General features: G+C 40.8%; 2 protein-coding genes, 1 non-coding gene and 1 pseudogene across 3 annotated transcripts; 3 read left to right on the forward strand and 1 right to left on the reverse strand.

Moving 5' to 3' along the window:
* The first annotated feature begins 3353 nt into the window (after window positions 1–3353).
* Window positions 3354–12340, forward strand: LOC125587754 (annotated as a pseudogene).
* A 5074-nt stretch (window positions 12341–17414) lies between these two features.
* Window positions 17415–17521, reverse strand: LOC125588140. The gene has a single exon (XR_007324534.1). It is a non-coding gene; the product is annotated as a small nucleolar RNA R71 (small nucleolar RNA).
* A 1013-nt stretch (window positions 17522–18534) lies between these two features.
* Window positions 18535–19302, forward strand: LOC106369859. The gene has a single exon (XM_013809961.1). It carries the CDS (start codon window positions 18535–18537, stop codon window positions 19300–19302), a length of 768 nt encoding a protein of 255 aa, XP_013665415.1.
* A 528-nt stretch (window positions 19303–19830) lies between these two features.
* LOC106369858 lies at window positions 19831–22275 on the forward strand. The gene is made up of 6 exons (XM_013809960.2): window positions 19831–19978; window positions 20108–20204; window positions 20343–20403; window positions 20446–20910; window positions 21025–21383; window positions 21540–22275. The coding sequence occupies exons 1-6, from the start codon at window positions 19831–19833 to the stop codon at window positions 22273–22275; spliced, it is 1866 nt and encodes a 621-aa protein (XP_013665414.1).
* Window positions 22276–26688: the final 4413 nt, after the last annotated feature.

Consider the following 26688-nt stretch of genomic DNA (forward strand, 5'->3'; position numbering starts at 1 on the left):
GACTAAGCCTTCCGAGAGCATCCGTCTTTTGTTGAAAGAATTCAATTTCATTGGAGAGTCGTTCAACAATACGCATGAACAACGATCTATTCATTCTAAATCGTCGGTGGAACATATTTGTGGGATACGTTGGAGTTTCACTGAAATAATCATTCCATAAACGAATATGCCCTTCTTCACGATTTCTTTCGATATAAGCTCTTTTTTTCTTTGTTTCTTTGCTTTTGATATGATAAGATTCTCGAAAGTTTGATCGATTGCTTGATCAAAATATTGATCAAATTGTTGATCAACGTATTCATCAATTGCATCATCAAAACTTTGATCATCCAATCCATCAAACGGATTTTAAGAAGAAGATGCCATATGGCAAGGAAATATATTTTTTATATGCTTGGAACAAGAGAAAAGAGGAGAGATGAAGAAGAGGTTTGTTTGATCAAATGTTTTATGAATTGATCTAATGGTTTATTTGATCAAATGTTTTACGATGAAGAAGAGATGAAGCGTTGTGTTTACTGAGAGAGGAAGAAGAGATGAAGAGTTGTGTGCTCAAGTCTTATGAAGTGATCTAATGTTTTGATCTAATTTATAGAACACAACCAATAATAAAAACATATAAAACAAAGACAATCAAACAAACATCACACAGTCCGTGACACAATCACATAATAACATACATATCCCGTGACACTAGAATAGAAAGATAACAAAGACAAAACACACAGACAAAGAGAAACCCACATGACCCGTGACACAACACCACAGTCGTCTCTCAGCTTCTTCTCTTCCTCTTCTTACCATCAACCTTAGGGTATTGTCCCTCTTCGAACTTGATTCCCGCCTTCATGGCTTTGAACTTCTCCTCACGCAGCTTCTTCTCTTCCTCATGCATCCTCTGCAGCAGCCTTCGGACCTGAGGTTCACTGTCTTCTTCCGCTTGCTCCACCCTTATCAAGTAGCCAATATTTCTCCTGTATTCGTCGCTTGATAACTCCACCATATCAGCTTCTTCATCTGATATCTCCACCACTTCATCATCTGTGTCTTCTTGTGGGAGAGGTGGTGGTATCATACCTCTCGCTAAGAGGCCACAAACTATAGGTTTCCTTGCTTCCATTGCTGCTGGTGTGTGACTTGTTCCCCTGAACCACCAAAAAAAAAAAAAATACAGAAACGCATTAGAACATTGATCAGAAAGACTGACATTAGAACAATGATCAGAAACTACTTATATTACACATCAACTACTTATCACATTAATTATATTACACATCAACTACTTATATCACAAGACAAAGAAGATTACATTGACAACATTTCGGTTATTTGTTTGTTCTTAAGCGCCACTTCTAAATCAGTAAGTGGCTCTTTTTTTCCAATCAAACTGTAAAGCAGCTTCTTGTTGCTAAGCTTATCCTTGAAAGCTAAGTCCTTGCTCCTCATCTCCATCATATCCTTAAACCCTTGCGCAATCTTCTGATCTTCTCCCACTGGCCTTTTAGCCTTCGCCTTTGCAGCTTTAACACCAATAGGCCTATCCATAGCTTCATCATCCCCATTAACACTTGGCATAGAGGCTGACGACTGAAAAGATTGTTCTTCCCCCACCCTCTTTCTTTTCGAATCTGAGCTTTGTTGACTAGTTCCTTGAGTCCCACACCATTTCTGATCATTCCTAAGCTCCCTCCACGCATGTTCCAATGAGAACTTCACATTGTAATCGTTGAAGAATATCTCATGTGCCGCTTTCAAGACGTCATCTTCATTCTGGCTACTGCTCCTCTGTTTTGTGGCAGCTTCAAATGACCCCACAAACTTGCAAACTCTTTCATTTATCTTCCCCCACCTTTGCTTACAGTGGGTCAGCTCTCTTGGAGGCAAACCAACCACCTTTGGACTTGCGTGATAGTAAGCCGTAATCCTCTTCCAAAAGGTTCTTGCGTTTTGCTCATTTCCAGCGTGTGGGTCCTTGGAGGTGTTCAACCATGCACTGATGAGGACCAGGTCTTCAGCTGTTGACCACTTGCACCTTTGCTTACGGTCCTCAACAGTTTGTGCAGGTGAAGCAGATCCTCCAACAGTTTGTGCAGGTGGTGCAGGTGAAAAACTCAGAAACTGAGTTCGGTGTTGATCAAAAGGGAGTTGGCTTTTTAGTAAGTTTATAAAGCCAGAGGACTGGCTTTGATTAGGATCCATACCGAGAAGAAGAAGTTGAGAAGAAAGCTGAAGGAGATGATAAGAAAGAGAAGGAGGCAAGTGTGTTTATAGATGGCAAAGAAGGAAGAGCCTATGCATTCATGACAACCAACAAACAAAAACGTGTTGACATTTATCTACTTGTTTCATCACATTAAGCGTTAATCAACTGTAGCTATCCGTCACTTCTATTAATAACACAACCATATCCTAACTCTAACTAACACATTAATTACAGTCTGTTCAAATCTAACCACCACCTAAATCAATTCTAGTCAGGAGAACCAGTTAAGAGTAACACAAACCTTATTTTGCCGTGGACTCCTGAGCTAGATGAACCTTTGGTAGATGAACTTTGAGCCTTCTATCTGACAACAGAAAGACATAAACAAAAAAATGATTGAGACCATAATCCAACAGAAAGACATAATCAAAAGCGGTGTTGATCAAAGAACATACACTAAGCAAGGATTGAAACATAGCCAATCAATTTTGATCCATCCGTATTAATTGAAACAAAATTAAAACCCAAGAACACAAACAGAACATATCCAAAGATCAAACACATCAACATTTTGATTTCAGGTGAAACAAACAGAACCAACAAACTACAATAATCAATCGCATGCATAATGAAACAACAGAACTACAGGTTTACCTTTCGATTTGAGTTGAAAGCTTCGATTTGAGCCACTGAGGGAAAGCTTCGACGAGAAGACCCACCGAAAGACAGAACCAACAAACTACATAGAAAACCAACACATCAGACCTAATCGAACACATGCATGGTGAAGAACACAACAACCGCTTACCTTTCGATTTCAAAAGAGCCACCGAGAGAGAGCTCTATCGCCTCCAGGAGAACCACCGAGGGAGAGGTCGCCGATAAGAGCCACCGAATGAGACGACGCCGATGAGAGATACCGACATAGACGTCGCCGACGAGAGACACCGAAGGAGACGATTCGCCTTTCGTCGAGAGAGTTTCCAGAGAGAGATGATCGAGATAGAGAGAGAGAGAGAGAGAGAGAGAGAGAGAGAGAGAGAGAGAGAGAGAGAGAGAGAGAGAGAGAGAGAGAGAGAGAGGAGAGGGAGAGGGAGAGATAGAGAGAGAGAGAGAGATCTCAGAGAGAGAGAGAGAGAGAGAGAGAGAGAGAGAGAGAGAGAGATGAACCAAAGAGACGCGTAACCGATTGCTTCGTCCTCTCATTTTTTTGACACATGTCACTAAGAGGCGGGCCTTCGACTCCTCCCGCAAGAGTTGAGTCTTAGGCTTATGTGTTTTGTTAATTGTTTTTTAATTGGGTTTGGGGGTAAGAGTTGGGCTTAGAGCCAGCGTTAATGCTGCTCTTAGGGCATGATTAACTCCGGTCTAAGTTCTTAATTCATGATTTGACATTTTTTTCTTACACTTTTCGGCTAAAAGACGGGTCTTGTATCTCTTATTTAAGAGATAGTTTTTAACTTTTCTTAGTTAAAATCTAAAAAATAGCTAAAGGTACAGTTATTACAGATCCCAAATGGGTTTCTTAGCACGTGGGTCCCCCTTTTTTTGTTAAAAACCGGTCACAATAGTCATCAAATAAGAACTGGTTGTTGAGGATTTTTTGTACTGTTTGCGGGTCTCACTGACACGTGGCTGCCTGCAATTGGTTCCCTTTTTAATTTTTTTTTTTAAATCAGACAAAACAAAAAACAAAAAAAATTAAAAAACCCAAAGTGGGTTTCAGGGATAATGATGCTCTAAGAACCGTCTCTTACCTGAAGCTAAGAATATCAGTTAAGAGATTGGGTTAATCATGGTCTTAGAGCATGATTAATGTGGGTTCTTAGGGTGAGTTCTTAACGGAATATAAGAAACCGTCTTTTAACTTTTAACTAAAAAAACTAAGAACCGGCTCTTAAATATCTTATTTAAGAGCCGGTTTTTTATATTCCGTTAAGAACTCCACACTAAGAACCCCCATTAATCATGTTCACAGTAACGATTACCTTTGGTGAAATTGGCAAGATTCCAAAAGCAAAAGTTGCACCAAAAAAGGAAAGAAAAGAGCAGAGAAAAAGCTTGGTAGACACGCCTACTACTCTATCTCCTCGAAATTTATGGTGGTAGAGAATCCAATACAAGCAACTTGATTTAGGATTTTTTGTGTGGTATAATTTCAATAATGTCTCGACTTCTCTCCAAGCTCTCTCCCCTCGTAAGTTAAGCTCTTTCTTGCTCTTGTACTGTTTTGGATAGTTTATTTTCTAACCTTTATAACTTCCTTCTGTTAAAAAGAGAGGATTGTTATAAAATAGATGCTATGAAAGCTTATTATTACTCATGACCAGAGATCTATATTTATACAAGTATTAGACCGTCTTATTTAGACTGTCATAAGAAAAAAAGAAATCCTATTCCTAATAGGAATAGGAAATAGTACTTATCCTAAATACATATAGAAAAAGATAAACATCAAGTATAAATAAATGTAAACTCTCATTCGCCTAAGTGATTAGCGAATGGGCCGGATGGATAGCTGATGGGCCGGATGGTTTGGGCCTGATATGGGTCGATCACCACTTGGTTTATAACACTCCCCCTTGATCGGCACATCCGGTTCAGGGCGTGTAACATGCTTAATGTTGCCTCATTAAAACCTTTCCAGGAAAACCCAGTGGGACAAAACCATGGATAAAGAAAAAGAGTACAACACATGAACTCCCCCTGACTTGTACCCCCGTGTATGTTCTTCAAGTTGGCACATGGACAATTTGATAGTTTAGCTTCATGGGCACCAAGTCTTGAACAGGTCCTTTAATTGGCACGTCCCAAACTGATAGATAAATTTCATGGACATGTGGTTGGTGTAGACATGGTGAAGAAGTCGACTGACATATCATATGACTGAACTTGTAGTCCTTTGAGCTTCTTGAACGTTGATGTAGGAATAGCTCTTGCCGAATTGTAACTTAAGTTATCTTGTAACTCTCATATCTTCTGGAACTTCATTAAGACATGGTCAAGACGTGCATCTTTGCAGCTGACCACTCTATGTCCTGATCGGACGGATGGCACTCGACCAGTACTCGGATGGACCTCTAATCTGCGATCAAACTTTACTCGCAAGTCCTCTCATGTCCCACGGATCCTCTAGTCACATGGCTTTGCCATACCGTGGACACTTTAATATATATTGAGTCATCGACCCAAACACATACGAATCACTTGGCTTCTCACGGACATGCCTTCGTCCATTCGGACATACATCACCCGTATGTGCTAATGGCTTATCCATTATAGCCGATCTTTCTTCATTGGTCGATCCATGTTGAGTTATAGACCTTGTCTATACTCGTCCATACCCCATGAGTGTCTAAGGTCATATCATTAATAATCATTGCTGCAATGAGTTTTATAATCTCATCAAACTATGGATCTGCAGTCAAATACACTCAAGGACCTTTATACATGGTTATCGATCTTTCTTGCCTTCAGCAATGCCATATCCATTTGACCTCGATCAGACATACTTCTGGTCACTCTCTTGGACCATTATGGTTTCCTTTTAACCACTGATATAAACATAATGGCTTGTGCTTACATTGCAGTTTCATACTATAATCTTATTATTTGAAAAACATCGCAGTCCACACTTTCTTTGATGGCATCTCATGACCTACTTGCAGTGCTGATTTATTATAATCACAAGGAATTTCTTTTATAAGAATATATGGACTGATTGGGATTGTTCTTTATCGAACTCCTTCACTAAGTTTTACTTAGTCTTATCATATTCAATGCAGCTGTTTTTGCTTCAGTCCATGAACAGCTTAGGAACAATGATGTTCTTTGAGAACTTCTTTTCTCATCTTTCTGGTACCTTTATTTTCTTTATCCAGTGATCAATATACTGCTTACTACATCATTATTTCTTTTGTTTCCAGACTTCATCAATTTCGAGTTTGTGTAGTAGCATCCACCACATATGAGCATATTTTCTTATAATATGTTCCTTTGGTCTCTATGAGTATCCTTATGTAACAAGCCATTCTTTGAATGCTGTAAGTAGTAATTGTGAACGACCTCTTGACTACTTGGTCATGTTCCACATCTCACGATTTTCTTTCCCTCACAAGACCCATTTATCCACTGGTCTATATCATCAGATAGCGTTTCTATATATTTCGCCAATACGCCCATCTCTTCTTTAAACTCTTTAAACCTCACGTTTTCTTTTAATCTGATCTTTATTCTTTATGAGTACTCTTACGTGGGTTCATGATCCTCGCTTTATATCTTTAAACTCAAGTGCTACTTTCTTTTATGAGCTCTCTTATATGCAAATACATCATTGGTGTTAACACTCTTATGTAGTTCCATAGTGTTCCAGACATGATCTAATAGATTTGAGATCTTTTTATCCAGGACCTTTACTACCTTGCAGTTTGGCGTCCCAAACTACATGGTTTGGTACCTTAGATGTTTAGCTGGCCAGCCTTATCTCTCTATTTGGACTGATTTCCTTTGAACTCGGATTTGTATCATTCTATGCACCTTTCATTTCTTTCCGAGGTTTCTTATCTTTTGGAACTTATTGGTCTATCTTGTATAGACACTGTAGCAACTTGATTGTGTCTCTTAGGACATCAAATTCGTGGTGCTAAGGTGGTATGACTTAGTCATTCTTTTCTTTTCGGGTCAATGTGTCTGGCATCTAGTTCTGCTAGCTTTTGTATCATTTGATCACATTCTTAGGACGTCTTAAATCATATTTTCTAGTCCGAGGATCTAGCCAAGACAATGATGGTAAATACCATTCTATTTATCTTATTCTCTTTTACCAGCTTATTTTTTTTTCCTCCTGATGTTGGATAGTCGGATTCATCAGTCATGCGATCCGTGTACCTGGCCATAATTTGATCACCCATATTTGGCACAAGGTCTCTTAAAAAACGTGGGAGAAAGACATGTTCCTATCCAACATATATTCCCAATATTTTTCTCATCCTCTTCTGAGGTTCCATCTTAGACGGCACATATGTATGTGGTGGTTTATTCAAAATCTCTTAGGATGGTATATGTCTGGTTTATGACATGTATTCATTCTGAGATGGGATTATCTATGCTCACTTATATGGCCTGATGCATATTAACCTTACACATGTAAATCCTTGTTTCCCCAAGGATTAGGTAGTGGCCTTTGTAGTATAAAGAATTCGGCCAAGTATTACTATGGTCATAGACCATGTCACACGGATTTGTAGTATGTTCATGGATCACAGTTTGTCCTCACTCCCCCTCATGGACATACTATAATCATGTGGTACTTGGGACAATAGAGCCTAATGAGTTTCCCTTGTGTACATGTTACACAACGTGAGATTTTATGGGATAACTCTTTGTGCCTTTTGCAATATGTGCATAAATTTTTAAAGACCTGGATGGCTAATCCAGTCATGCCATAAAGTGCATAAAATTTCGTGGGTATACAGGTTACCATGGCTTTTGCCTTTATCATATTGATCCTTGGCATAGTCTAGATCAGTAGAGTATGTAGGTATAGTCTTGACCACTTTCTTATAAGGCCTTAGGCGATTTTCTTATAATTTGAAAGGATTTTTTGTTTCCTTTGCCCATTGGTTCAGTGTGGAAACCATTCATGCTCAAGTCTTTATAACTCAATGGCTCTTTTATTGGGTGAATAAATTCGTGCCCCTTTAGACAATGTCGTGGTCTATAATAGACAGGCTATCCTTTTATTAAGTTTTCATTGTCATTTATCAATCAAGAAACCATCAAGCAAATCAAACATGATAACTAAAAACAACTCTTATTATTGCTATAAAATTGTAAATGACAAGCAAATCAAAGCAAAACATAAAACATAAAATCAGAATGTCGAAATCTCGTTTCTTTAGTCAATGTATAAGCCAAGCCGGCCTCACAATCAATACATTTCCACACGACTTCCTTGGATTCCTCCTTATCATTTTTAGCCTCATTGGCTTCAGGAGGTCTCATCTCACTGTTTCGTTGCTCAATGTATCTTTTCTGAAGTTTTTTAAATCTGCTAATGGTATCTATAACTTTCTGCTCTCTTTGCTCAGTTGCCAATAGGCATGACAATAAGTCATTATAGGTGGTGAAACCCTTAGCCTTATGTGATAACAACAGATCCTTTGGATGGAATGTGGAATAGGTTTTATATAGTAAATCCTCATTTGTTACCACTTCACCACATAGTTCAAGACTATAGGCGATTTTCATCAAAGCAGAATTATATTCGTCTACGGATTCAAAATCCTGGAACCTGAGAATCTTCCATTCATTCATGGCTTTTCGCCATAATGCCATTGAGTATCTGGAATTTAGTTTTGTCCAAAGGTCACAAGGATCCTCAATATTTAAGTACTGATCTCTCAGATCCTCAGTGAGATGATAGCGCATAATTGTCATGGCTCTATGCTTTTCACTTTCAATTGCATTATTGCCATCAATGATACATTTCCCGAGTCCTCTAGACTTCAGGGCAACTGAAGTGTTCATTACCCATTCTAGATAATTATCTCCAGAGAGATTTAGGGCAGCATAATCCGAAGGCTCAAATTTCGACATCTGAAACATATTATTAATCAATCAACCAAATTCAGTGTAGGTTCTTTTAAGTTTCGAGTTTTACCTTTAGAAACTTATGGAGTGTAGATTTGGACCACCAAAGAGAGAAGGAGGCCGCGAGCTGATCGTTCTTCGAGTCGGGTCGCGGACGAGCTGCTTGCTTGGTCGGATCACGAATAGGGAAGAAGGAGAACGTCTGGTTTACTTGATCACGTCTAGAAAGAGCTAACTTCAAGAGAGAGAGAGAGAGAGAGAGCTTGGATTTGGGTTAGGAAAACGATTAGGGTTCCAAAGCAAATCGGCGACGGTGCGTCAGTGATCGGATCGACAAGCGGTTTGCAGCGTCTGATTCGTCTCGGCGAGAGCTTCAATTTGATATATTTCTCGTCGTCTGGATCCTCACGGTTTGGGAGAACGATCTCTTTGAAGTTCCGCCGGAATTAGGGTTTTGTGATATTCGGCTGAGTTTAAGGAATTTCGTGGGGGCTTAGGGTTAGAGGCTATCGTGCTGATAACGTGTTATATAAGAGATGCTGTAAAAGCTTATTATTAATCATGACCAGAGGTCTATATTTATACAAGTATTAGACCGTCTTATTTAGATTGTCATAAGAGAAAATGAAATCTTATTCCTAATAGGAATAGGAAATAGTAGTTATCCTAAATACATATAAAAAAGGATAAACATCAAATATAGATAAATGTAAACTCTCATTCGCCTAAGTGATTAGCGAATGGGCCGGATGGATAGCTGATGGGCCGGAAGGTTTGCGCCTGATATGGGTCGATCACCGCTTGGTTTATAACAAGGATGTCATTTTTTAAGTCTTTTTTTCCACCTTAGAAAATATAAGATAGGATGGTTGAGATTGCTGTATGCTTAGAGAAGATGATTTACTTTTATTTGTGATTGTGTTGCTTACTTGGAAGATGCACAAGAGAAGGAGCGTTCGTTCGTTTTCATTCTCCATGACAGGCCCGTATTTGTCGCTTTGTGTCGGTGCAAAACCGCTGCCTGAAGGCGGCAACATTGGAGAAGTGGTTTTGTTCGACCCTGCCAAAACAGAGTTGCTCGTACTGACCGAGAAAGCAATCCCAGATGAAATAGTTTTGGCTAAAGGGCTCGGGGCTTCCAAGGGATGGGCATTTTTCTGTGACCCGCAAGATCGCTGCGTACATATCACGGACTTCATGAACCCATGGGCTTGCAAATCAAACCCAAAGCTATTCACTCTGCCTCCGCTTACTTCTCTGCCCTCTTGCCAGACTAATGCTGTCTGCAACGCGGCAATGTCCGCTTGTCCTGATGACGACAAGGACTGGGTAGTTGCCATCAAGTCCTTGGGTGACCAACTGAGTTTCTGTAGGCCCCGTCGTGACTTGCGTTGGACTAAGATCACAACCCCTTTGGACTACTTTCCAACCTCAAACCTCATGCATTCCAAGAGAGATGGCAGGTTCTACTTGCCTGGTCCTGGAGGCCACCACTTGTTGTCCTATGATCTCAACTTCGACAAGCAAGGCTACCAGCCTGAGTTCCATGAGTTACAGTTTCGAAACTTTCCAAAGTCATTTGAGTCTGAGTTGGAGCTGTCGGAACTGTTTCCTTGTTCTGCCAGGACGAACACCTCGTAGAGTCACCTTCAGGAGATGAACGTTTTCTCCTCAAATGGTAATACATATTATATTCCTTATTCTCTATATGAATTGTTTAAAACCATTGTTGGCTCTTGCATGTAGGTACGCCAACAGCCGTTTGGCTTCAAAAGAAATCTCATATGAAACGCAGCAGTTCATGGTGTTTAAAGAAGAGGAGACCACAGAGGGAAGATTCATGTGTTACACTGATGACATTGGAGATACGTGCATCTTCATTTCAAAGGGAGAGGATTTTTGCGTCCAGGTAAGCTGTTTTCCTGGCCTCGAGCCAAACTCCATCTATTTTCTAGGTTTTGGTTTAGGTGTTTACGATCTCACCTCCAAAACCGCATCTAGTTTTCTAGATCCCAGCGTTACACTGAATCAGCTTATGGTCTCTTACTGGTTAATCTAGCTAGTTAGTGCTAGTTAGGTTTGGTGTGCTTCGTTTTTTACTTTTCTTGTTTACTATATTAATCTATGTCATCTATGGAAATAGTTGTTCAAATATATCTAATATATTTTTAAAACATACAGAGTTTCACCTTATTGCTTTTCTTTTACACAATTCTATAATACTTCTCACCAAACAATCTTTCTATCGAACATACTTTCCCATGTCACAATCCTTTATTCTTAAGGAAAAACGAAAAATATTACCACTGAAGAAACAATGCCCTTGTCAAGTTGTCATATGTTAGATCCGACCGCAAACCGGTCCAGACCCGATATAAACCACTGGGCCTTAGAATTACATTGTGCTATATAACCCTTTAAATGTTTTATTTAGAGTTTGCTTCATTTTTTTCTGTTTTTGCATAATTTTCCATGTTTAAATCTACTAATAAATGGAAGAACATTCTTCGCACAAAACAAAGATTTTAAGAATGAAGCAAACTCTTTCCTCTATTGTTATGTACGTTAGGTTCAAAAGAGTCTTGCGTAACCTAATTAAGACTCATAAATAAATAGTATAGGGGTTTTCTTCCACAACACTATTTTGAACCTAAAGTACTACTTTCAAAAAGACACATAAACCCGACCCATCGTGTCGCCTGCATACAACTAAGAGAGTTCAAAAAAACCTAGGGAGAGCAGAGACAAGACAAAACAAGGCTTTATCTTGCTTTTACTATTTTGACGAAGGGTCTTACTTAGGCTAATTAGGCTATGAACTGAATGGGTTATTGTTTAGAAAAAAAATCATGTTAAATAAATATGAGTAATGCATTTTAGTTTAGCATGATTATCTAAATCTCTGTTTTAGTTCTTAAATATGAGCAAATGGTACATGGTTCTAAAATAATTTAGCCAAGCCACAAAGACATATTAGAAGCTACATTTTTAAAAGCATGGTATGATTTCGGACTGTGGCACATCACGCTGACTATAAATTAATCAGAGTTTCTGGTTCACCAGAAATACATCGAAAAAGGTTCTAGAGTGGCCAGAGAACATTTTGTGATGGTAAGGTTTGTATATGCTAAAACCCCTATTGTGAAAGTTCAAGCATGTTAAATTCATACTGTGGGCGCTTCGTATGGAAATGTTTAGTTGTTGACAAGATTAATTTTTTTTTTTTTTGTACATGTACGCGCTTAGAGCAACTCCAATGGTAAGAACCCATTAGGGACTCTAATGAATAATTTAATAATTAATTGTTTGATTTGAAAAGTTTAGAACCCTTGTTAGTGTAATTAATTTTTTCATGGTCCAATGGGAGAACCTCTTAATTTCTTTTTTTTTAAAGAAGTTGAATGAGATATCAACAAACATCATCTTCTCAACGGAATCAATTTTGCAAAATACTTGTTAAGTTGTTAAGTTGATATAATAGTTCTTTCAAAATCACAAACTTGGTATAATAACCATAACACAAACATTCTACAAGAGTGGATTGGTTTTTTTGAAACAAGAGTGGATTGGTTAAAAGTCATTAAAAGATGATCAGAGGAGAGAAAGAGACTTTACTTGAGCACATTCTTTAACTTTATCCAACACCACTTGTTGAATCTTCTTCTCTACTTCCTCCATAGTTTCTCCTGCATCGATTATCTGCATTACCATTTTCAACGTTTAGGTAAGTAAACAAAGAAAGAAAGACTCTTCTTAATGCATTCACCTTCCATGAAGAATCACGCAGAGTTTGATAAAACGCAGAGCTCTGTCGGATGTCCTGAACTATACAGTATAACACTTCTTTTTCTTGGAATAACTTCAAGGTTTCGTTACATCTCCATCAACAAGCAACCACCATGGAACCATAACGAGAATGACCCACCTTACATAATTTCATATAGTTCCAAAAGAGTTGCTTTTTATCAAATTTAGATTCCACTAAAATTGGCCTAGACAAAGCTCAATGTGAGAACACCATTGCACTCCAGCTAATTACAGCTTATATATTCCCTATCAACGACAAAAAAAAAGATAGAGAAGAAGAAAATTAGCATTTTTGTTTCAACTTGTAGCAGAAGTTCAAAACTTTGCCACTTGACATCAGATAGATAAATTCCTAAATCTCACCGGAGAGGACGATGACGAAAACCCTTCTCGTGAACTATCTCATCCGCACTAACAAAAGAAAAGCTTTGTTATTACAGAACAAAAGAGAGTCCTTGTGTAGGAATCCTTCAGAAGAAAATTCAGTGAAATGTCACTGATAAACCTCACAAATCCAAGAAAAAAAAAAGACAGAAACTTTCAGATACTGAGAAACAGATAAAGCCAAGGAGAGGGAACAAGAGAAATACTCTGCCAAATGTTCCTCTGTTTTCTACTCTCTGTTTCTGCCTCAGAGTACAAAACAAAACATTGTCTATGTGTGTTTCTGATGAGTAATAGAATAGAAATGAGGCGAGATTAGAGGAAGTGAGGTGGATGTGGTTTAGAGACGCTTGTCTCTCTGTCGGGAAACCTCCAGAGCTCGGTCGGATGTCTTCTTCGATTTCCTGAATCAAAAACCAGAGCTTAGAAAAGATCAAATTCAAAGATCAAAACTTTGTGATCGGAATCACCGAACCTTCTCGGGGATTTCATGGCCGGATTTGGAAGAGGATGAAGCAGCCATCGAGCACCATCAACAACACGATTTCTCTTGAAAAAAAGGAGAGGGATTTGTTGAGAAAATCAACACACAAACTCAACACAAAAATTCAATCGTGAAAGAAACGCTCGATCGAGAAAGAAAGAGAGACCCTATATTAAACTGCCACGTATGGGGTTTCTAGCTACTCCAAAACTCCTAATTTAGACAGCGGTTCTGTTTAATTTCCCTTTTTTTCATTTATTTTTTTCTTTTTTTTTAAGAACTCATGTTAAGCCCCTGAGGTGGTCTTAGTATCCTAAGTGGACTTGTGTTAAAAAAAAGAGTGAGTAATTTTTGAGGAAAGTGATCTATGTTGGTACTACTATTAATATGGTTCGGTGCATGGAAAAAGAGTCAATCTGCTGTAATTGGCCAAAGGTGGAGCCTAGAGATGATGACTAATAAAAATATCTGTTTCATTAACTAGAAAAGATTTTACCGGTTGACTTTCCAAGTGGTCCACTTCCAAGGAGCTAGAGCCAACTCTTACTCTGCATGCTGATTTTGGCAAAAGCAGAAGCCTTATTATCTGAAGTGGACTTGTAGTGTGAACTAAATCGAGGAAAGTGATATATGCTGCTAATATTAATATAGTTCCATGGTGCATAAGAAAATGACTCAAGCTCTTGTATAGTTGGCCAAAGGTTGGAGCACATATAAGAGTTAAAAATAATTATAATTGACTAAGAAAAATATAGTTGTATTGTTAATTAAAAAAGATTTCACCGTTTTCACTTGCCAAGTGGTCCACTTCCAAGGAGGACAACGTCTTACTCTGCTGCTGATTTGGCGTTAGCAGAAGCTCTTACACTTCCACCCTTTATGGGGTCCATAGAGTGCCAACTCTCTCTATCGCCAAGCTGTTGTATAGTTGGCCAAAGGTTGGAGCCCATATAAGAGTTAAAAATAATTTATAATTGACTAAGAAAAATATAGTTGTATTGTTAATTAAAAAAGATTTCACCGTTTCCACTTGCCAAGTGGTCCACTTCCAAGGAGGACAATGTCTTACTCTGCTGCTGATTTGGCGTTAGCAGATGCTCTTACACTTCCACTCTTTCTGGGGTCCATAGAGTGCCAACTCCCTCTATCGCCATCATACAAAAAGTGTGCATGTGTTAGCAGAAGTGAACTTTGAATTTTTTTTTTCTCACATCAACCTGAGGAATAATGAAAATGCAAGCAAAAGCAAGTTTCCACACCAATGGGACTTTAGCAAGTTTTAAGTGATTTGGTAACTTTGACCCAAAAAAAAGTGGTTTGGTAACAAGTCTCACCACAGATGTAGAGTATTGTGGTGAAAGAGTATGCTACAAAAGTATTAAAACCACATACATGATGCTGCTTTACTTGTTCATATAGGTTCAATCTCATTTCAATATATGCAAACAAGAAATATGCAGTAGAAACTCACATTTAAGATGTCCAAGTCAAGAAACTATGGAAGAGAAAAAAGGTATCAAGAAAGATGCCCAAGTCACAATCACTTGGAAGATTTTATTTAAGGGTAAGATGAAATGCAATGTGATCATTGACCTCTCTCGTATCCTCTTCCCTCTCTCTCTCTTTCACTTTCGCTCATTTAATGAACTAGCTCTGATCTTCTATGACCCCTATTCTCTGCTCAAACCTGAATTTCTCTTCGCTTCCACCTCTTCTCCAAGCTATCGTGACCCTCTAAGAAAAAAATTGAATATGTAAGCTACTTGGTTGGTGGTTATCCATTATTAAAACACCATAATCTCTCTCAAACCAACACACACCATAACTCATTCCTTTCATCTTTGATCTTTCCTTTCATCTTTCAACTTGTCTTCTTCTTCCCAAGCTGCCAAAGCTGCCAAGCTAATTGCCGATAGGTTAGCTATCATGCGTTCCGTGAGAAGTACCCACACCGGGAAGTTCAGAGCCACCGTTGACCAATGATTCACTCCAATGAGTTCGCACGAGGGGAGTGTGTTGTCTCCACCATAGCAAAAGGGGTTGCAAGATCTTTTGGCCTCTCACCAGATGTTGTCGAGATGGTTCCCATGCACAATAACTGGACATCAGCAGAGTTCATGCACACCGTCTTGATATATTGTGTTTTTGGCACATTATATGTATGTTTTACTAATAGTTTTTAAGGGTTTATCGAGTCTTTTTAGTTCCTTTGAGTCATTACAGGTCTGTAGTTGTATTGGATGGGAGATAGCCTAGCTTGAGGAAAAGAGGAGAAAAAGAGTGTAATTTGGAGTCTTTCGCGTAGAACAGCCGAGCGGAGCAGGCAGAGATAAAAAAAAGAGAAGTTTCCAAATATTTCGGGATTTGCCCTAGATTTCCTATTTTCCCAATAGCCGCATGTGGCTCCTATATATAGAGATAAAGACCTGAGAGAGCTTTGATTTTAGCGATTGCTACTTCTAAGGGAGAAAGCCTCATCTATCTCCTAGAGAAGATTATCATGAACCCTCTGATTTCTATTATCTATTATATGCAGTATTATTCAGAAATCATGCTTCTCTGTTCTTGTGTTATGTCTGAGTAGTCACCGAGTTAGTTTAGGGTTCTAGGGTTTTGGTTTCGTAAACTGAAGCATAAATAAGTCATCTCAAGATTGTCTACATTCATATATGTTCTTATTGCTTGCATTGAACTGATCACTTAGTGCATGAATTAGGGTTAATCAATTTAGCTAACCGTTGATTGATAACTTGATATGATTTGAATGAGCTTTGCATCCCTGGTCAGCGAGAGTAGATATTAGGGTGTATTGTGAACATATCGGACTTGATCTCTAAAGCTTGCTATCACGTCTTGATCCAAACGAGAGTTTAGGTACCAAGACCGATCTGCAAAGGAATAACACCACGACAGTGGGTTGTTTCAACCTGAGTGATCCGAGTTTAGACTTGTGTAAACTGGACTTGAATAATTGCTTGGTTTGCGATTTCCTTACCTGAAGAAGAAACTCTAGACTAGCGCCTTTAATCAATTCGAAAACAACCTCACCTTGTTACTTGTTCTTTACGTTACCTTACTATTTTAAAACCCCACTTTTGTTTTAGATTAATTCTGATCCCATAAAGATAAAGTGTGAATTGGTCCTCTGGAATTGAATCTAAAGGTATTACAACTACACTGTTAACTTGACAGTGGACAAAGACTTAATATTAGTATATCAAGTTTTGGCGCCGTTGCGACGGGAACCATCTTTTTACCTTTATTTTTCGGTTATTTATTTAGTCTAAAACGTCTAACTTGTTTAATCCTTTTTGCAGCTAATAACCCAAGTGCATGACCAGTAGACATACTCGGAGCAATACACAAGGGGAATTACTGTCGCTTACAAATCAGGAACTTGCAAGTTTAGAAAGAACAAACCGTCAACAGAGACCGAATACCACCACAATGGACAATTTCGACACTCCTGAACAAATCGCTGCTTTTATGCAACAAATGCAGCAGCAGATGCAACAGATGCAGCAGACTATTGCAGCACAGCAGCTGGCTGCTCAGCAAGCTGCACAGCATCAACCACTTGCCCCAATCGGTGAGAGGAACTTACCGCGTAACATCCCTGCTACGCGCTCTGCTATCGCTCCACTACCATGTCAAATGGCAGATTTCGAGATAAAACTCGGCATGATCAATCTAGTGCAGAGAAAGATATTCCATAGATTGCCAGCTGAAATACCAATGGAACACATTGAAGCTTTCGAAGAGATTTGCAGCTTCACTCGTGCAAACGGCGTCCCACCCGACTTCATCAAATGCATGCTCTTTCCATTCTCTCTAGCGGACAAGGCTTCACGATGGCTTAAGTCGTTACCTACAGGCTCCCTAACTACATGGGAGCAGGTTAGAGCAGCTTTCTTGAGTCACTTCTACACGAAAGCAAAAATGGCTGCCCTAAGGAACAAGATCTCTTCGTTCAAGCAGCTCTCTAACGAACCATTTAATGAAGCGTGGAAATGGTTTAATGATACCCTCAGAGAGTGTCCTCATCACGGATTTGACGATGACCATGTCCTAGGAATCTTCTACGATGGTGTGGATTAGGAGTTCCTCAATGCTCTAAACGCGGTGAGCAATGGAGACTTCATGACCCAAACCACTGAAGTAGCTCACGCGCTAATAGAGAACATGGCAGCTAATTCATCCAACAAAAACGAGGAGACCGACCGCTCTAAGAAGGTGCACAGCATGGACACTAAAAAGATTGATGACCTCGCCTCAGAGCCATATCTATGTAATGGAAGAAGCCACCATGGAACACGGTGCTACTGATGCTACAGCATAGACCGAGACATCGAAAGAGAATCAGCAAGAGGTCAGTTACGTCAACGGTCAGGGTTGGCAGTTCAAGAATTACCATCCAAACCCTAATGTGAGAAACAACCCGCATCTGTTCTCATACAAGACCAATCCAGAAAACCCCAACGACCGATCTCATGGAAATCAGTTCCAAAACCCTGGATATCAGAAGCCATACCTTCAGAATCAGAATCAGAATCAGAATGGAAAGATGTTCATCCTAAGCCAAGCTCAGAACCAGTTTCAGAACAGGCAGAACAATCCGAAAGCTGCTCCAGCAACCGCGAGCGGTCCGCCAGATGAACTGAAGGAAATGATGCAACAACTTTTGCAGGGTCAGCAGATTCAAGGAAAAGCTCTGAACCAGGTTACAACCGAGATCAACACTCGGATGGACAACATGTTCACGGAATTAAATTCCAAATATGATGTTGTAGCAAGCCACATACGGCAGATGGATGTTCAGATTGCTCAAACTGCTGAAACAATAAAAAGGCAACAGGGAATACTCCCAGGGAAAACATACAAGAATCCCAAGGACTGTAACGCAGTCGAGCTGAGAATTGGAAGACATCTCCCAGATCCTGTCCCCAAGAAGCTCACTGCTCAAGAGAAGGGAAAACAGAAAGAGGGATAACAACCTCCACTTGAGGCTGTCCACTACGACGGACATGAACCAGAACAGCCAACTGTCATAGAACCCGTAGCTCCTATGACGCAAGAGCATCATGTTCCTACTCGCGTCTACACTCCAAAAGTTCCCTACCAAGTCTCTGCTAAGAAATCACGCAAGGATTGCGAAGAGATGAAATGCAAAAAGATGCTAGAGGAGTTGAACGTCAAGCTATCTCTCATGGACGCAATTCAGATGATTCCTTCAATGTGCAGTCTTGTGAAGGGGCTGATCTCTGGGAAGACTTCTGCAGACAGCAATATCATGATGGTTTCAAACGAATGCAGCGCAGTCCTTCAAAACAGAACAGTCAGGAAACTAGAAGATCCTGGAAAATTTGTCCTCTCGGTTCAGATTAGAAAAACAGTTTTCGCATGTTCCTTATGTGATTTAGGTTCCAGTGTAAATCTCATGCCCTACTCAGTTGCAAAATGTATGGGACTAACCAACTTCAAGCCAACCAGGATCTCGTTGGTCTTCGCGGACAGATCAGTCAAGTTGCCAGTAGGTGTTCTCGAAGACCTGCAAGTGCAAATTGGCAACACCACTGTTCCGGCGGATTTCGTGGTTCTGGAGCTCGAAGATGAACCGAAAGACCCTCTCATTCTGGGCCGACCCTTCTTATGCACAGCTGGTGCAATCATTGATGTGCGTAATGGGAGGATCGATCTCCAACTAGGAGATATTGTGATGAAGTTTGAGATGGACGAGTTGCTCAAACGACCTATGTTAGATGGTCAGAACTTCACGATTGACGAAGAGAATGCCGCCTTGACCCCTCAACAAGGGATGATTGAAGAATCCTAGCGGATGATCCTTTGGAAGTGGCCATGATACGAGCCGAGTCCGGGCAGAACACGTGCAGCATTGATGCTGATGGGTACGAGAAGATGCTAGACTCGAGCCAAATCATTGAGTAGATGGTCGCTTTCCTAAGTTTGGGGGAAACGAGCAATCAGGTCCCACCAGAAGGAACAACTGCTCCTAAACGAGGGAACAAACCGACCAGCCTGCTTGATGATTCCTGGAGCGAACTCAAAGCTCCAAAGATCGAACTAAAGTCCCTCCCAGCGGGACTCAAGTATCATTTCTTGGACCTAATTCCACATATCATGTCATTGTGAACTCTGAGTTTAATAATGTGGAAACTTCTAAACTCTTGTGTAAATTGAGAAAATACCGTAAGGCAATAGGGTATTCATTAGAAGATATTCCCGGTATTTAACCTGATTTATGCATGCATAGAATATATCTAGAAGATGAATCAATGATTTCTGTGGAATATATCAGAGGCGGTTAAACCCAAATCTAAAAGATGTTGTTAAGAAAGAGATAATGAAACTTCTACAGGCTGGTGTAATCTATGCGATTTCTGATAGTAAGTGGGTTAGTCATGTTCATGTAGTTCCTAAGAAAGGTGGCATTATTGTGGTCGCTAATGAAAAGAATGAATTGATACCTACTAGGACAGTAACTGGTCACCGTATGTGCATTGATTTTCAAAAATTAAACACGGCTACACGAAAGGATCACTTCCCGCTTCCATTCATTGATCAAATACTTGAGAGATTGGCTAACCACCCATATTACTGCTTTTTAGATGGTTATTCAGGTTTCTTTCAGATTCCCATTCACCCAAACGATCAGGAGAATACGACTTTCACGTGTCCCTACGGGACTTTCGCCTACAGGAGAATGTCGTTTGGGCTGTGCAATGCCCATGCGACTTTCTAGCGTTACATGATGTCTATTTTCACTGACCTAATTAAGGACATAATGGAAGTTTTCATGTATGACTTTAGCGTCTATGGGAACTCCTTTTCTATATGTTTGTCAAACTTGTGCAGGGTCCTTCAGCGGTGCGAAGAAAAGCATCTCGTGTTAAATTGGGAGAAGTGTCACTTCATGGTGCGTGATGGAATTCTTCTCGTTCACAAAATCTCATAAAAGGGGATCAATGTGGACAAAGCAAAGATAGAAGTAATGATGAGTTTACAGCCTCCAAACTCTGTCAAAGGAATCAGGAGTTTCCTCGGACATGCTGGTTTCTACAGAAGATTCATCAAGGACTTCTCCAAAATCGCAAGACCACTCACTAGACTGCTCTGCAAGGAGACAAAATTTGAGTTCGATAGCGATTGTTTAGGCGCTTTCCACACGATCAAAGGAGCTCTACTCAGCGTACCCATTGTGCAACCACCAGACTGGGAGCTTCCTTTCGAGATAATGACTGCCGCAAGCGATTTTGCGGTTGGAGCAGTGCTCGGCCAACGAAAAGATAAGAAGCTTCACGTGATCTATTATGCAAGCAGAACACTAGACGAAGCTCAATGTCACTACGCAACTACAGAGAAAGAACTTCTGGCAATTGTCTTTGCCTTTGAAAAATTCAGATCTTACCTTGTTGGCTCCAAGGTGATAGTGCATACTGACCATGCAGCATTGAGATACTTGCTAACAAAGAAGGATGCGAAACCAAGGCTACTCCAATGGATCTTATTGTTCTAAGAATTTGACCTAGAAGTCAAGGATAAAAAGGGCATCGAGAATGGTGTCGCAGATCACCTCTCCAGAATGAAGATAGATGAAGAAACAGCCCTTGACGATAGCCTTCCTGTCGAGCACGTCTACTCGATCAGTCTGCGAAGCATCACAGAACAACCAACCCGACCAGATTGCTCCAACATTCTGGAACACCTTGTTTGTGCGATCCAAAAGCAATACCCCCATCTCCCATGGTTTACTGAGATTGCCAACTATCTGGCCGCCGAGAAAAAACCAGTCAAATTCACTGGCAATGATAAACGGAAATTTCTAAGAGGCGCAAGACACTACTATTGGGATGAACCATATTTGTACCGAAGTTGCAAGGATGGAGTATTCCGACGGTGTGTATCAGAGTCTGAGATTCCAGGAATTCTCTTTCATTGCCACGGCTCCTCTTATGCAGGGCACTTCACAACATTCAAAACCGTTTCTAAAATCCTACAAGCCGGTTTTTGGTGGCCAATAATGTTCTAAGATACCCACTCTTACATCTCTAGGTGTGACTCATGCCAGCGCCAAGGGAATATCAGTAAGCGGAATGAGATGCCTCAGAACTTCATCTTGGAAATAGAAGTATTCGATTGTTGGGGGATTGATTTTATGGGACCATTCCCACCATCCTTCAAGAACGAATACATATTGGTGGCAGTTGACTACGTTTCTAAGTGGGTGGAAGCAATAGCCAATCCCACAAACGACGCAAAGGTGGTGACTAAAATGTTCAAAACCATAATCTTTCCAAGATTTGGCGTACCACGAGTGGGCATCAGTTATGGGGGTAGTCACTTCATCAACAGGATTTTTGCAGGCCTATTGAAGAAGAATGGCGAGAAACACAAGGTAGCCATGCCATATCACCCTCAAACAAATGGTCAAGTGGAAGTTTCAAATAGAGAGATCAAGAGTATCCTGCAGAAGACAGTCAACACCAGTCGCAAGGATTGGTCACTCAAGCTAGACAACGCTCTCTGGGCCTACAGAACAGTCTACAAAACACCAATCGGGACCACTCCCTACAACCTGGTGTACGGTAAAGCTTGTCACCTTCCGGTTGATTTGGAGTACAAGGCAGCATGGGCTGTGAAACTACTCAACTTCGACATCAAACCAGCAGCAGAAAGACGATCCATGCAGATCCACGAGCTGGAAGAAATTAGGCATCTCGCCTATGAAAGCTCAAAAATCTACAAGGAGCGAACTAAGGCCTATCATGACAAGAGGATCATCAGATGAAACTTTCAGCCTAAGGATCAGGTGCTCCTTTTCAACTCTTGGTTACGATTGTTCACTGGAAAGCTGCGATCACGATGGTCCGGACCATTCATCATCAAAGAGGTCTGCCCCTACGGAGCTGTTGTGTTGCTGGACACAAAAGGTGAGGAATTTGTTGTCAATGGCCAACGAATAAGGCCATATCTTGCTGACACAACAATCGCAGAGGGTGAAGAAATTCCCCTAAGCGATCCTTCTTTAGCCTAACAAGCTAACCAAGTCAAGCTAGTGACTTAAACCAAGCGCTTGGTGGGAGGTAACCCACTAGTGAGTGTAAATATTTCTTTAAGATTTTTGTTTTGTGTTTCTTTTAATCTATTTGCAGGATAAAAATCAGAAAACCCCGATTTACTAAACCAGAAAAGTCTCCGGCTGTTCCTGATTCGGAGCAGCTGCTCCGCGAAGGTAAGTCTCTCGGGACCCAAAAAAAATAAAAAAAAAACAAATTTTTAATTAGATTTGAATTAATTTTGTAAAATTGGAGAAAACCATAGCAAGTGGGAAGTGGGGCACGAAGTGGGCCTATAAAAACGGAACTTTCTCAATCTCTCTCCCACTTCCACCAAAATCGCCTCCTCCATCGTCTCTCTCCCCTCTCCTTTAAAAACCTAAAACTCTTTAAACTTCTTCAACTTGTTTTGAGTTTTTCGGTTTTCTATTTGCTTGGATTTCGAATTGTTTGGCTAATTTGCAGGACTCTTCCATCAACAATCGAACGGTAAGAGGCGAAAACACATTGTGATTCTCGGCCAAAAATCTTCTCCTTTACCTCTCTTATGCGCTTGAATAGATCGATTTTAGGGTTTTTCAAAATCAAAATCGACCTCCCCTTTTGCTGCTAGGTTATTTAAGAGAAGTAGAGTTGAGAATAGGTTAAATCGATTAGGATAGATGGAAAGTTATAACCTTTGCGCCACTGATATTCAATTGCACATGCATCGATTGTTTGGATATAGATTTTGGGATCTATTAAATCGATTTCTGTTGATTGGCGAGTTGATCTAAGTACCTAGTCTTCTACGTGATTGTATCATGTTTACCACTATCAATCGCTTGTTCTCTCTACATTGGGTTATGGAAAAGTTGGAAAGAGCACCTACAATCGTAGAAGCTTCCAACTTTTTCCACAAAACCCAATCGAATGGTACTAAGAACTTTCTTTTGGTTTTGTTTTGCAGATGGCTCCGAGACGTACCAATATGGCTTCCAGGATTAAACCACCATACGCTCGAGGAGAACCGGAGGATGACACCATCTCCCCGACCCACCCATGGCCACGAGAAGAGGGAACAGAGATCTCCCTCACTGACCCAAACATCCCTGCCAAATCCGAGGAACGATGGGATAAGGGAGCCTCGCGTCGCTACAACTCCTTACTCAACATCAACATCCTCCCAACACGATTTGTTGACGCCGGGGATTTAAACGACTTGGGCATCCACAAGGACTTACATGATGTTCTCCAAGTGCTGGGAATAGCTGATCTCTGACACATCACTTACCCGATGTACCCAGATTTGGTGAGACAGGTCTTAGCCACCGCGGAGCTAACCTTCAAGAGGCCCGACTTCCCAATCTTTGAGGAAGCCTCCTTCAATTTCTTTGCGAGTGGTGTCAAACATTCCATCAGTTTGGAGAAGCTGACCGAGATCTATGAGATATCTGAAGAGTACACTGCGACATCCTTCCCAAGGAAGTTTCCTCCCGAGCAAGCGTCTTGGAAGTTCATCGCTTCAGGAGATTTCAAATCGCGATCAGCCAGTCAATCTTGCATCCACAACCCTGTTCTGCGGATTGCTGCAAAGATCCTGAGCAACTTGCTCTTCTCAAAGGACCAGACGTCCAAGGTGCAATGCGGGGAGCTTCAGCTGTTATTTGGGGGAGTTGAGGACGAGATCAGATCCGCAAACATTGGGATTCCGACCGCTCAAATGACGACTAGTCCAGGTTGTGTGCTTGTTCAGATGTTTGTGGAAAGAAAGCGAGGGTGACTAAGGGTTCTCTGAAAAAGGACCGTTCTGGGGGTTTGCTTACTCCTCTATTCCGCCACTTGGAGCTTGATCTCAGCCTCTACCAGTGTAACGAGACCCCGACATTCATTGATATCCCTTACCTGATCAATTTCCAGATTCTCCGCGGCGAGACCACCTATAGCTTCATCGGTAAGGACGGGAACGACCTCTACTGCAAGCTGCCTCAACCGGACATCACCTCGCTTCGAGATGTGGTCAACATTTGTTTCGTCCCCGAGCCTCAGTATCTCTGCGCCGACCCAAAATCATCTTACCAGGATGATACTATAGATGAGCCAGAGTTTGTAGGCACTATTGAAAGCGACACTGCGTATGATATAGGCCCGCTTGATGACGACGCTGATGACGCCGCCTACCGTCGCTGGATGGTAGATTCTCAGCGCAAGAATAACAGCCTCTCATGAAGAGGATCCTGAAGGCGATCACTGGAGGATGCTTGGGAACTCCGAGCACAACTGAGCCTCGTCGAGAGCAGCCTACACCGAGCAGTCATCGACCAGGGAAGGAACCGGCAGGAACTGCAAGGGGTGAGGAAGAGACTCCATGGGCCACTCCGCGCAAAAGGAATAGGCGTTCCGCTGTCCAGTCCGAGAGCAATGATACTAACTAGGCAGTCTCCTAGTTCTATCTCCATTGTTATATCCGTTTGAACTATTTATGTTTCATGCACTTGTTTATTATTTTGGCATTTACTTGAATTATTTTCTCACCAGGGATGGTGAGAAGTAATTCTGGGGGAGGCGCTTATCCGCTACTAATCGTTTACCTTTGGTTTTATGTTTAGAGTCAGTCTGCTTTGAGTCGTTTTGATGTCTTTATCGAGTCGGTGTGTTAAGATCGAGTCAGTCCAAACTTTGTGGGAATCAGAACCTTATTCTATGATGTGATTTAACCACCCTCGTGCTTTAATTCATCTTATTCAGTGACCTTAGCAGAAGCGACAGACGCACATGTGGATCCAGAACACCCTGACATTACATCATCTTGTTCTCCAAAAGCTCTCAACTTGTCGAGGTTACTCTGGAAAGACTTAACTCCATCTAACTTGAACTTAATCTTGACTGCAATTCTTCTTGTTATGGGCGTTGGATTAGGGTTTAACGTGATTAACACTCAGGGCTTCTTATTCTTTTTGTCCATCTTGCTGATCCTGAGTGGCTAGCTCATCTATAGTTAGTACCCACCTTGAAACCTTAAAGCCTTTGTTTCGCCCTCATGCATTTGTTATTCAGTATCTTATGTGCAGATATGTGCAAAAGGACCCGAGAGGAAAGGATCGACACAGTCTCTTACTCGTTGATGCAACATAATTTTCTGCTGAAGAATAGGCGGAAGCACACGGAGCAACTGCTCCACCGCCGATGATCTAACAAAGAGAAAAAGAGAAACAAGAATGAATGTGAAGTCAAGAACTCCAGTGGCATGTCGAAAGTACAATTGTCACCTCCTGCTTCGTCACCATCACCTCAATTAAAAAAAAATTAGCTTTATGTACTTCTGAATAAGGTGATGAAGGAGGAGAAGATTCCTAAGAAAGACAGACGCCACTGGTAAACTAGAAAGGAGTATAAAGTGAAGAGATGAGAACCATGCAGATAAGAGCGATTGTTCCTAAAGAAGAACATGCAAAAACGAGTAGAGGCTGTGGACATCAATGGATCTATCCTCTCTTGCAATTCTGCGCGATATCCTGCATCCTCTACAAAATTTGGTAACCCCTAAACACTGATTAGTTCCACTTAAACCAAAAAAGGCATGTTTCATACCTAGACCTTTACCCTATCTAATGCCTGTGATAAGAAGCTCACACCACTCTTAATTGAATGTAAGGAGTTTTGTCTGAAAAGTTTGACTTTTGCAAGTCTGAGATACAGAGAATGGAGCCGTTTTGAACAGCAGTCAGTGGGATTCTTGGTAAGGATGTGTTGTTTTAGCTAAACTGTTTGTATGGTTCAGATATTCGTGATTATTGTATGGTTTCTGAGAATAGGCGAGTTCCCACACTTTCAAACCTTTCTCTCGATTCTTGGTACTTGATTTTGTTTGAGGACAAACAAGGATCCAAGTCTGGGGGAGTTGATATATTGTGTTTTTGGCACATTATATGTATGTTTTACTAATAGTTTTCAAGGGTTTATCGAGTCTTTTTAGTTCCTTTGAGTCATTACAGGTCTGGAGTTACATTGGATGGGAGATAGCCCAGCTTGAGGAAAAGAGGAGAAAAAGAGTGTGATTTGGAGTCTTTATCGCAGAACAGTCGAGCGGAGCAGCCTGAGTGCCTGCTCCAGTGGCAGAGATAAAAAAAAAGAGAAGTTTCCAAATATTTCGGGATTTGCCCTAG

The sequence above is a fragment of the Brassica napus genome, chromosome C5, assembly GCF_020379485.1.
Source record: "Brassica napus cultivar Da-Ae chromosome C5, Da-Ae, whole genome shotgun sequence".
Classification (NCBI taxonomy): Eukaryota; Viridiplantae; Streptophyta; class Magnoliopsida; order Brassicales; family Brassicaceae; genus Brassica; species Brassica napus.

Coding starts and splice junctions, on each gene's coding strand:
- LOC106369859 (XM_013809961.1), top strand. CDS start 18,535: ATGACGCAAGAGCATCATGTTCCTACTCGCGTCTACACTCCAAAAGTT.
- LOC106369858 (XM_013809960.2), top strand. CDS start 19,831: ATGAAACTTCTACAGGCTGGTGTAATCTATGCGATTTCTGATAGTAAG. Junction 20,205..20,342: donor AGGAGAATGTCGTTTGGGCT/GTGCAATGCCCA, acceptor AAACTTGTGCAG/GGTCCTTCAGCGGTGCGAAG. Junction 21,384..21,539: donor AAGGATGGAGTATTCCGACG/GTGTGTATCAGA, acceptor TTACATCTCTAG/GTGTGACTCATGCCAGCGCC.